Consider the following 12,558-nt stretch of genomic DNA (forward strand, 5'->3'; position numbering starts at 1 on the left):
GATAATGATATAATTGTGTAAATAAATGCCACTTTTAAAAAAACTTAAAATTGTGTATATTTTACCCAGTAGTAAACATCAGGCATTTAGTCTATGAGCGTAGTTCACTAATTATGCATAGTTCTGTAAAAATGTCCATTTAATATAATAAACTTTATTGTGCAAATATTAGACAATTCTGATCAGTATTTGGGCCACTGTTTAGATTAGAGTGAATAATAGTATTTCTATTCACACAGTGAAGGTAAAGGCATGTACAGGTACAGGAATGTGCTCAGGGATTCGCAATAATGTCCTTTAAATGTGTCCTGCATGGATTGTTGTGTTAATGAGATTATAATGTGTGTAGTTGGAGGGAGGTGTCAATGAGGACCTGGACGTGTTCAACCGTAATGACACCTCCGACTACCTCAGTGGTGCCAGTGATTATGAGGACACAGACGGTGAGCCCTACACTGACGGCGAGACCTACACAGACAATGAGGACCTGGAGGAGCCGGTTCTCAGCCATCCGGACACGAAGTGGCGTCGGACCTCTGCGTTGGCTCGCTCCTCAGAACCAGCTGCACAGCAGACACCTAGCCCTGAGCCTGGGCCCTATTATGAAGAGGAGGAGGACCCTGACTATACTCTACCCCCTCAACACGCCCCTCCTATTCGCTATAACCCTGAACCCCAAGCCTCTCAGCTGGACAATGCAACACGCAGTTTCACAGATTCGGACTTCAGCGCCGAGCCCGACCACCCCAGCACACCCGGCTCTGAAGGACCTCCAGAATTCAGAGCTCCAGATCCCACATCGCTCCCTCGCGAGAGCCCACCACCCATCACTCTGTCCGTCATAGAGCAGAAACTAGAACAGGTATCACATCTGTACACGTTTCACATCCTGAAATATGGAACTGAAATCGAACACAAAATGTTTGTGTATTTTTCTTTATTTAGACTCGCATGGAAGACCAACCCAAAACTCCTTTAGTTGTGTAAGTGCAAGCAATATTTTCTCACCATTTTCTGAACAAACTACCAACAATTGTCTGACTTTTCTATTTTGTCTGATTCCAGTTTGGCACATCATGAAGCAATGTTGATGCGAAGAACTCAGATCAGAGGCAGCGACAGTTCAGAGAACAGCGATGATTATAACAATGATGGAGATGAATCCGATGACACGGAATGGGGTCCTGCCACAGAGCTCTAATACACACACACACACACACACACACACACACACACACACACACACACACACACACACACACACACACACACACTTGTCTTAAAAAAATACATGGACTTGTCACTGGAGTTTCCTCATGAACCTGTTCAGAACACTGTTACCGCTGCACTGTATTGCAATCACTGGGGGTTTTTCAGCCCCTGTACTGCTGGACGTCTCGTGTCCGATGTATATTTTACCTGCTGTATAACATTACAGCCATGTCTGTTTTTAAAAAATGTGAATTCTTTTAAAAATAAATGGATTAAACGACACTTTAACAGACAGTATTATATTTTTAGCGGTGGACAGTAGAAGTAAATGTAATTTGTTCCTGTTCTTAAGTAGCTTTTTTATGTATCTGTTCTTTACTTTAGTGTTTCAATTTGGGGAGATTTTTACTGTAACTTCACTATATTTCAAACTCAAATCTCTCACTTTTTCTACATTAAGTGAAATCAGTCGTTTCTTTTTATTTCTGAGGATAAAAACGTAACTGGTGAAACGCAGCGAGTCACCAATCAGGATCAAGCGCACGCTCTGTTTTACACGTGTTCTGATCGACGTTCGGTGAATCTACTGATCACCAACATCCAGTTCAGCATCAGTTCAACATCAAGCAGAACATTTCGAGAGGAATAATAAAAATAAAACTGAAACTGCCTGCTCTTAAATCCTGTTATTTCATTTTGTTCTGTTTAGTTTCGCTGCACTCATGATCATTATAATAGAAATTAATCAGTGTTTGAGTCTTTAATCTCATTCTATTAATAGATCAGTGTACTGAGAGTCACATTCAAGTCTTTACACAGAAACTGAGGTGATTAAGTGAAGAATCTTGTGATAAAAATGATCATAGGAACATTAGAGTTATAATAAATCACTACTTTGGATACTTGAGTACATTTAAAGACAAAAACATTTGTACTTTTACTGAAGTGAAAGTTTAAGAGAAACTTTTACTGGAGTCACATTTTACCGAGTCTACTTTTACTCAAATACATGTTTTATGTACTTCATCCACCACTGTATAACGTGTGTGTGTGTGTGTGTGTGTGTATATATATATATATTTATTGTTATTATAATTTTTTTATTTTTTATTATTAATCGAGTGTAGACAGGACAAAAATGTCTACACACAATGCCGATATAAATTAATTTATAAATAATCGTACTATACAGGTGTGTTTTGTAAAAATGTAGGATTATTGACTGCAGCCCATCAGTTGCTACACAATTCATCGGTAAGTAAGAGTAGAGGAGTAGAGGAGCACGTATCAGTACCGCACACTACTATACCGGAGTCACTGCTGTGAACGATCTTCACACACAGAACTGCTGATGTGCAGATCTTCTACACCAGACAGAATGAGATCAGGGGGGAAAACACACTGATCGGGCTGCTGTTGCTGGGTGGGTCCTCGGATCAGGCCTGATTTATTTCAGGCAGAATTATTCACAACAATCACAAGTTCTTTTATTCCTCTTGTACTGCAGCTATTTTGCAAAAGTTATCGTTTGTTTCTAATTATAGATGTACTGAATGTTTTGGAGGGTTTATAAAGGAGTTCCTGATGTCACATATTATAGCAGCTATAAAATACTAATTCCCTCACTGCTTTCTGATTTTTACAATAAAAATGCATCTTATCGTGTTACAGAGAAACCAGAACCTGCACAATTTCAATATCCTGATCGTATCCAAAACGCCTTCTGTTAATTCACAATAATATCGCTGATTTTACAATTATATTTATTTAACACGTTTCTTTTCAGATGTTTGATTGGTTGTGTATTTAGATCTGCTATGAAGGGGTTGAAATACACACACATAAACCTTGGACATGCCAAAGCTGCTGTAGGAGAATAATGAACATCTGACGAATCAGAATGGAGAATTCACATGCTGTAGTGTGTGTATTTTGTTTTGTGTGCTTGTAGTTTTCATAGTTTTGGTGTATTATTTTAGGGTGTGTGAAGTTCGTGTGCAGGGTGTGTAGATTGTGTGGAGTGTGTGTTTAATTTGTGAAGGCTGTGTGAAGTTTTTTAGGGTGTGTGTAGTTTGTGTAGATTGTGTAGATTGTGTAGGGTGTACCTGTAGTTTTTGAAGGTTGTGTATAGTATAACACGGAGAACAGTATGTGGAAGTGTGAGGATTATACAAACCACTGGCAACCTGAGTTCCACTTGCCATGTGTTTCCGAGAGAGCGGTTGAGGCGGATGTGTACAGCTGTGCTGCAGGAAAGTGTGTGTGTGTGTGTGTGTGTGTGTGTGTGTGTGTGTGTGTGTGTGTGTGTGTGTGTGTGGTGGAGAGAGCGAGAGCGAGCGCGAGCAGCAGTGTGGGACAGAGCGCGAACTGACTGAAGCAGCATCATTAGCTCCAGGTTGAACAGGTGTGTGATGGAGAACTGAAGCGGCTCTGAGAGAAACCTGAACTCTGAGGGAACTGAACTGGATCTTCAGCTCTGTACAGGAGGAGAAGATGTTCTCCAAGAAGAGGAGAGAGCTGATAAAAAGCCACTCCGTGTCGAAGAAGAGTCGAAGCGGAAACACTGCTGCGCCTCTCGGTTCCTTGGCAGTAAGTGTCATTTCTAACCTACTACACAGTGCGGAAGGATAGTGCGCGCTGTGGTTCTCCCGAGGCGGAGTAGTACACATTCAGCGTACTGCGTAGTGCGGATAGTGTGGATAGTGTGCAGCGCGGAGCGGTGCGGCTCGTTGGGGATCGCCTCAGCACGCAGCTCAGCGGCCGGATAGTCTGTTAAAGCCCACAGGCTCGCTCCGGGTTCGGGATTGTATTGTTTTATTAATGTTCATATTTTATTTTTAAGAAATATAAATCGTTTCCCTCAGTTTTAAAAAGTAGAACTTTCTTCTAAACGGCGGCGTTTCGTCGAATAGAGATTTAGCGTGTTAGCTTAGCATTCTGAGGCGTTTCGGTTTAATTTCACTCCCAGTTTTACTGAGAAATTATTCATATTTATTCTAAATCCATAATTCACTTTACTGATATTTAAATATTTATATATGTTCTGAAGAGTTTTGGAGTTAGCGGTGCTGCTGGAACTCCGTGTGAACTTTTACAATTATACATTTAATAATTCAAACTTTCTGTTCTTCAAGTTTTATTATTCCGGTATTTAAAATAAAATAAATAATAATAAAATAACAGTAAATAAAATACACGGTAATAAAATAAAAGTAAAATGTTAAAGAGAGGGTCCGGGTCTAAAGCGAGTTACAGCCCGTACTGTAGTGAACACCGGGCCAAGAAACCGGACCGAACATCCAAACTGGACCTGATACCGGGGAGGGCTAATGTGTGGCTCAGACAGGTGACGTCACTTCTAAACACACACACACACACACACACACACACACACACACACACACATTCATACACTACATATACACACCACACAAAATACACACTCACTACACACTCATACACTATTCATACACACTACACACACACACTCACTACACACTCATACACTACTCATACACACTACACACAAACTACACACTCACTACACTATTCATACACACTACACACACACTCACTACACGCTCATACAATACTCATACACACTAAACAACAAACTGCACACTAATACATTATTCATACACACTACACACACTCACTACACGCTCATACAATACTCATACACACTAAACAACAAACTGCACACTAATACATTATTCATACACACTACACACACTCACTACACACTCATACACTATTCATACACACTACACACACACACTCACTACACACTCATACACTACTCATACACACTACACACAAACTACACACTCACTACACTATTCATACACACTACACACACACTCACTACACGCTCATACAATACTCATACACACTAAACAACAAACTGCACACTAATACATTATTCATACACACTACACACACTCACTACACGCTCATACAATACTCATACACACTAAACAACAAACTGCACACTAATACATTATTCATACACACTACACACACTCACTACACGCTCATACAATACTCATACACACTAAACAACAAACTGCACACTAATACATTATTCATACACACTACACACACTCACTACACACTCATACACTATTCATACACACTACACACACACACTCACTACACACTCATACACTACTCATACACACTACACACAAACTACACACTCACTACACTATTCATACACACTACACACACACTCACTACACGCTCATACAATACTCATACACACTAAACAACAAACTGCACACTAATACATTATTCATACACACTACACACACTCACTACACGCTCATACAATACTCATACACACTAAACAACAAACTGCACACTAATACATTATTCATACACACTACACACACTCACTACATGCTCATACAATACTCATACACACTATACACTACACACACTTACTACACACTTATACACTATTCATACCACACACACTCATACACTACTCATACAAACTACACACAAACTACACACTCACTACACTATTCATACACACTACACACACACTCACTACACGCTCATACAATACTCATACACAATGTAGAATACACACTCTTACTACACACTTATACACTATTCATACCACACACACTCATACACTACTCATACACACTACACACAAACTACAGACTCACTACACTATTCATACACACTACACACTCACTACACACTCATACAATACTCATACACACTATACACTACACACACTTACTACATACTTATACACTATTCATACCACACACACACTCATACACTACTCATACACACTACACACAAACTACACACTCACTACACTATTCATACACACTATTCACTACACACACTCACTACACACTCATACAATACTCATAAACACTATACACTCCACACACTCACTACACACTCATACAATACTCATACACACTATACACTACACACACTCACTACACACTTATACACTATTCATACACACCACACACACTCATACACTATTCATACACACTACACACACACTCACTACACACTCATACAATACTTATACACACTATACACTACACACACTCACTACACACTTATACACTATTCATACACACCACACACTCATACACTATTCATACACACTACACACACACACTACACACTCATACAATACTCATACACACTATACACTACACACACTCACTACACACTTATACACTATTCATGCACACCACACACTCATACACTATTCATACACACTACACACACACACTCACTACACACTCATACAATACTCATACACACTATACACTACACACACTCACTACACATTCATACACTATTCATACACACCACACCCACTCATACACTATTCATACGCTCACTACACACTCATACTTACACTACACAATCATTTACACTCATTACACACTGACACACCTCACACTAGACACTCAGTACACACTCATGTACACACTCATGCACACACACTACACACTCATACTTACACACACACACACACACACACACACACACATAAACACATACTCACACACATGCACACACACACACACACACACACACACACACACACACACACACACACACACACAACACATTCCTATACACACCCCTAATTACACACTGACACACACTTCACACTAGACACTCACAACACACTCATGCACACACACTCACTCACTACACAAACATAACCACACACACATACTCACACAACTACATACTACAAATTGAACCCTCATACACACACACACTATACAGTCAATCACACTACACACTCCTATACACACCACTACACACATACACACACTCAAAACACTGATCCATATAAAGATTTTAATTTCTCAGGATGCTTTTTACACTGCATTGTGTGTAGAATTGTAGGGATGGTGTGTGTGGAAATGTGTGTAGAAGCTTTGGGTCTCTGTGTGTAGAAGTGTGTGTAGAAGCATAGGGATGGTGTGTGTGTGTGTGTGTGTGTGTGTGTGTGTGTGTGTGTGTGTGTGTAGAAGTGTAGTGATTGTGTGTGTGTGTGTGTGTGTGTGTGTTTTTGACTATTGATTCGGGGTGTGACAGGAAGCAGCGCACAGCAGTGTTACTCAATGGGATCTTGCAAAAGGTCTGTTTACCATCAGCCGTCTTCTACTGAGCGTCTGAAACTCACAGGCCACCGATCCCTACGTTTCTTAGTCATGTTGGTGATCAGATGTTTCTCATTATGTCCACATTTTCCCATATTTTAACAGTTTTTCAAATTTCCTTTCAAACTAGCTGACCATACTCCAGGAGCAGCCTCGGAAAGATGGCTCAGATGCCGGTTCCTCCTTTTTGTCTGTGCCTGCGTCCTCCTCCACTGCTGCAAGTTTCTGTCCACCTGCTGTGGAAGGCCAAACTTGCCCTGGCACTCCCTCCTCCACACATGGAAAACTGGTGGGTTGTCCATCACCAGGAGGCACCTTGAAGAGACCTACTGCTCTGAGCCGCAACGCCAGTGCCGCCGGCTCGCCGCTCCAATCCTGGGTGTTCAGTAAAGGCCAAGGCCGGGCCGCTATCTCCCAGAGCCCTCAGAACGAGAGTGTGGAAATGCCAGCAGCTATTGAGGTGGAGGACATCCCCGCGCTGCTGCGTGCTGTGGCTCGATTCGCAGAGGCTGTGGAGAAACTCAAAGACGTGGTTCTGGAAGGTAAGACAAGTTGTCCTGTATGTAAATGAAGTGGGCAGGAAAACAGGATGCGGTTCTACTGATGTAACTGTCACATTCTCATTCTCATGAGCACGCTGCATACGTGGTTAATACTGAGAACACATCAAGGTGATGCGTTTATATCCTGTAAGTAAATGGACTGTGCAGAGGATTCTCGTATTCTTCTTCCTGAAGGATTACTGAATGAGATTAAAAACGACACAGAGTTCTTTAAAAGCTTGTTTTGATTGAGTTTAGTATCTTTGGGTGAAGGTATCATCTTACTAATAGACATGAAGCATCAGTGTTTCTGAGGAGAGCACACAGTAGAGCTCTGTTATTTGTGTTGTGTGTAATTTACTCAGCACAGGATGTGGTTTTCTTATCGTAATTGTCCATTAAAGTGATAATTCCTTCCTTTTACATGTGCGTATTTGGTGAGACATCAGCAAACGTATCATATTAATTACATTAATTACACACCCCCACCTGTTTCAGTGTAATAATCTCATTACACTGTAGTGTAGGTAAGATGCAGATCAGTAGGTGAGATAAAAGCATGTATAGATTACTTCTAGAATGACTATCAGGTGTGGTGCCCTCACACCGGCCCTTTGTGGAAAAGATTGGACACCCCTGGGTTCAGCAGCACAACTAATCGATAACGGCATTTGTTGACAGCGAGTTTAATTATTGATTTTTATTGATTAGTTGTTGCAGCACTAATTATAACATTATTATACACTGATTAGGCATGACATTATGACATTATAACATTCTGAGTGGTGAAGTGAAGAACACTGATGATCATGGCATCTGTTAGTAGGTGGATTTATTTATTAGGCAGCAGGTGAACATTTTGTCCTCAAAGATGATGTTAGAAGCAGGAAAAATGGGCGAGCGTAAGGATTCAAATTATGACGTCTAGACGTCTGGGTCAGAGCATCTCCAAAACTGCAGCTCTTGTGGGATGTTTCTGGTCTGCAGTGGTCAGTGTCTATCAAAAGTACTCCAAGGAAGGAACAGTGGTGAACCGGCGACAGGGTTGTGGGCTGCCAAGGTTTATTGATGCACATGGGGAGCAAAGGCTGGTCCGTGTGGTCCGATCCAACAGACGAGCTCCTGTAGCTCAAATTACTAAAGAAGTTCATGCTGTTTCTTTTATGTTTTTGTGAGGAGTTGTCATGAGCACTTTGTACAGTAAGTAGGTCAGGAAAATCTTCATGACTTTGCAATTCAGTTTATTGGCAACGAGACCAGCTGCAGTTGGACAGAAGATGATTGTTAAAAACTGCTATAAGAGATAACAACCATGAAACTTTTTAAAACAATGAATGGATCAAAATCAAATAGTAATTTAAAAAAAAAATCTGAATTTGCTGTTATTTAAGCTGATCAAATTCTTCCAGGATGTGATGTCATAGGAAAATATTCATCATCAGTCACTTCATCCAACACATGAAACCTGATCAGCTTTTCAAAGAACTAATGAAATGTCCATCTGTATCTGAACACCTGCACACTTTTAGCATGCTTTTAGTCTTCATATAGCATCACCGAGACTGAGAAGTTCTTTACTTCACAACAAAGAAATCGCCTCACTTTAAGGGTGAGGACTCTGGAAAGTGGTGCCACTTCATAGCCACGTTGCTCTCCACACTGTCATGATGTTACTTGTCACTTTTAACTCATCCAGTCACATTTTTAACCATATTTAAAACTTAATCATACAAAAATATCAAAACAAAATGGTAGTTGGTGAACAAAATGGTGGATTGGCCCATCATCAATCTGGATTACATCTTTAATTCTGTCACTGCATTTAATTTACATGTTTCACAAAAAGTGTTTTGTTCCAGAGTTTCCTGTCGGCCATGTCCCACATGACTGAGGGAAGAGGGAAAATGTGGAGAGGGCTTGGGTTCGAGGGCACCTTGAGCTTTCGCTCGTTGCTCTCAGCACAGTTTCTGTGGTGTACCACATTTAAACAGGAAACTCTTATAGCTGAACATCATGTGTTCTCTCTGGTAGAATCACTCACGCTCAGTCTACATGATCACACCTGTGTGCTCACCAGGAGGCCTGCTGTTACAGGCTTCATATGTGTTGTGAAGGATCCTCATTCATGCATTTTACATTTTTAATTGTGTTACTTTTTTGCATACAAATAAGTGAATTTGCAAGTCATTATTTATTTATTTATTTATTTAAGAGCCCTCTTTCTGAATGTTGTGTTTCCTCTCGTTCAGTTCTGAGCTACAGAGCTGTTTGGTTGAGTTGTTTTGACAGATCAGGGGAAGTATGCACTACTGCATTGTGTAGAGAAGAGGAAGTGGCTTTTAGAGGCGTTGCAGCACATTTAAGGCGGTAAAGTGCCATTCACTGTCTCGCTCACTGTCCACAGTTTTATACCACATTGCCTTGAAACATTATTCAGTCATTTTTAAAACTCCACAAACCTGATTTGTTGCGTCTCTGCGTACAGGAACCCATCATTTAATTTAACAGATCTGATGGCATCCTAGTGTTTGTCTGCAGAAAAGCTCAATCTTTATTTCAATACCTGCAACAATCTTCCATTCTGTACTTTTTTATCTACACAGCCTGTTTCTTCCTGCATTCTGGTGAAAAAGTTTTCACACCATTAAACAAAACAAAAAAACTTCCAATGTCATTTTAGTGTCAAGTTTCATTGTGTTAATTTTTTTTACATAATAATAAAAAGGGTTACACATTGCCTGGGGACTTGAACGCTAGGTAATGTGGTGATGTCATGTGAATCCACTGGCCCCGCCCCCTCGCAAATCGCCACAAATACCAGGCATGTGACGTGTCAAAACGCTTTTCTTGCCGAGGGCAATCACGTCTCGTGGTTCACACTAAGAACAGAACACACCCAGTGCTGAGTTTTGCACCACCAAGCACTCCTCACATTTTCTTCAGGAAATGTTCCGTTCTAGTTTTATACGATTCTTACTTTCATTCATCTACAATAGTTATTTTGTTCTGGATTAAGTTATGCTAGATCCAGTGCTCCTCACTGAAATACTGAGCTCTTTCATATGCCTAAAACACTTTGTGATCTATTCAGTTATCCTATTTATGGGGAAAACACTGAAGTGTACAATATGCAGCAGCATGTCTGTGTAATTGAAGGATACAGAATCCAAGCAGCCCATGGTTGTGTTGTGTTTCTACAGATAAACAGGAGAACCATCGTCCGCTGGCCCATGAGTGTCTGGGTGAGGTGTTGCGGATTCTGCGCCAAATCATCAACATGTACCCGCTCCTCAACACGGTGGAGACTCTCACCGCCGCCGGCAAACTCATCTCCCAGGTCAAAGGTCAGACCCTACTCTGATAAAATAGGAGTAATAGCATAGATGGGGACCAGATGCATGCTGGGATTCAGGCTGGAGATAATCAAAACAAAAACCTGCCAATGTCCAGTTCATGAACATGACAGTTACAGAGAAGGGAGATTAATGTTTATGATGCCTTTAATGTTTCTTACATATTGGTTTAATCTCAGGCTTTCATTATGAAGTCAGCAATGAAACGGACAAAAAGGACTTTGAGAAAGCCATTGAAACCATCGCAGTAGCTTTCAGCAACAAGTAAGTGATCCTTATCTTTAATGACTTTACAGATTCTATTTAATTCTAAATGATTCAGTTTACAGTTTGGTAGTATATTTTTGAGTCAGAGCAGTAGGTGTGTATTTGTACCTTGTGTGTACCTTTCACTAAGAGAAAACGTAGAAAAAGGGATGACTACACAGATGCAGACACAGCTACTCTAGTGCCATAACAGGAAGTGGAGTCGTGGCTTTCTTCTGTTTCTCAGCAACCAGCCCACAACCAAAAAAAAATAAAAATCAGACATTTGATTTTTATCATTGTGCCAGTCGCTGTCTCTGTCTGTAAATTCACTGCACATTGCCTTCACTTTCTATGATAGAACAATAAAATTCATATGATTTGCTTGTATGTTAAATAAACTATAAAGCATAGAAAAGTGTATTTAAACAGTACACAGGGTTTGTTGGGCATAAATTATGACAGTGTTGGGAATATCTATTAATAATATATTAATTAATCTATTATTAATCTATTAATTTCCCATTATTATTATTATTATTGTTGTTGTTGTTGTTGTTGTTGTTGTTGTTGTTGTTGTTATTATATTCCTGAGGCTACAGAGTGTGACAAAATCATATTTCTTATTATTGTTCCTCTTACTGTAAATTTTTCTTAATACTGCAGTTATATATATATATGTATATGTATATAATAAAATATAAGAAAATATAAAAAAAAAATAAAATGAGAAAATATATTAGATAATGATAATGGAATTTAATGAAAGAAAAATCTAAGGTAAAGTTTAGTGTAGGGCTGCAACAACTAATCAATAATTATCAATAATTAAATTATTTGTTAACGAATGCTATTAATGATTAGTTGGGCTGCTGAAATTATTTGTAAACATGACGGCAAAAAAACAAAGAAAATGGAGGAGAGTACAGGGTCAACCGGCATCAAAGTCATCCAAGGCATGGGATCGTTTTATATTAAACACAACAAAGAAAACTACCTGGTAGCAAAGTGGAGTTTGTGTGGGATGAAGTACCACAGTGA

At 39.8% G+C, this 12,558-nt stretch overlaps 2 protein-coding genes and 1 long non-coding RNA gene across 14 annotated transcripts in view; 2 read left to right on the forward strand and 1 right to left on the reverse strand.

Moving 5' to 3' along the window:
* tjp3 (tight junction protein 3) overlaps positions 1–1,494 on the forward strand; it is a 23,411-nt gene extending 21,917 nt beyond the window's left edge. For all 5 annotated transcript variants that reach the window (XM_083559020.1, XM_083559022.1, XM_083559021.1 and 2 more), the window contains exons 29-31: positions 350–862; positions 946–983; positions 1,066–1,494. In XM_083559020.1, the coding sequence (XP_083415146.1) occupies positions 350–862; positions 946–983; positions 1,066–1,201 (687 nt within the window). In that variant the 3' untranslated portion in view covers positions 1,202–1,494. The remainder of the gene's footprint in view (positions 1–349; positions 863–945; positions 984–1,065) is intronic.
* A 1,922-nt stretch (positions 1,495–3,416) lies between these two features.
* The window catches only part of arhgap45b (Rho GTPase activating protein 45b), a 31,320-nt gene continuing 22,178 nt past the window's right edge, over positions 3,417–12,558 (forward strand). For 4 of the 8 annotated variants that reach the window (XR_014536388.1, XR_014536389.1, XM_083559037.1 and 1 more), the window contains exons 1-4: positions 3,417–3,801; positions 7,507–7,918; positions 11,119–11,262; positions 11,451–11,535. Coding sequence is in view for 4 of the 8 variants with exons in the window: in XM_083559037.1 (XP_083415163.1) it covers positions 3,706–3,801; positions 7,507–7,918; positions 11,119–11,262; positions 11,451–11,535 (737 nt within the window). In the remaining 4 variants the exon portion in view is untranslated. Of the gene's footprint in view, positions 3,802–3,849; positions 4,559–7,506; positions 7,919–11,118; positions 11,263–11,450; positions 11,536–12,558 lie in introns of those variants that run through there. The other 4 variants (XR_014536390.1, XM_083559036.1, XR_014536391.1 and 1 more) reach the window with 2 other exon arrangements.
* On the reverse strand, positions 4,570–5,370 carry LOC310736104. The gene is made up of 3 exons (XR_014536442.1): positions 5,317–5,370; positions 4,946–5,116; positions 4,570–4,826 (listed from the first exon to the last, which is right to left on the reverse strand). It is a non-coding gene; the product is annotated as an uncharacterized lncRNA (long non-coding RNA).

The sequence above is a fragment of the Silurus aristotelis genome (genome assembly GCF_946808225.1).
Source record: "Silurus aristotelis genome assembly, chromosome: 13".
Lineage (NCBI taxonomy): Eukaryota > Metazoa > Chordata > Actinopteri > Siluriformes > Siluridae > Silurus > Silurus aristotelis.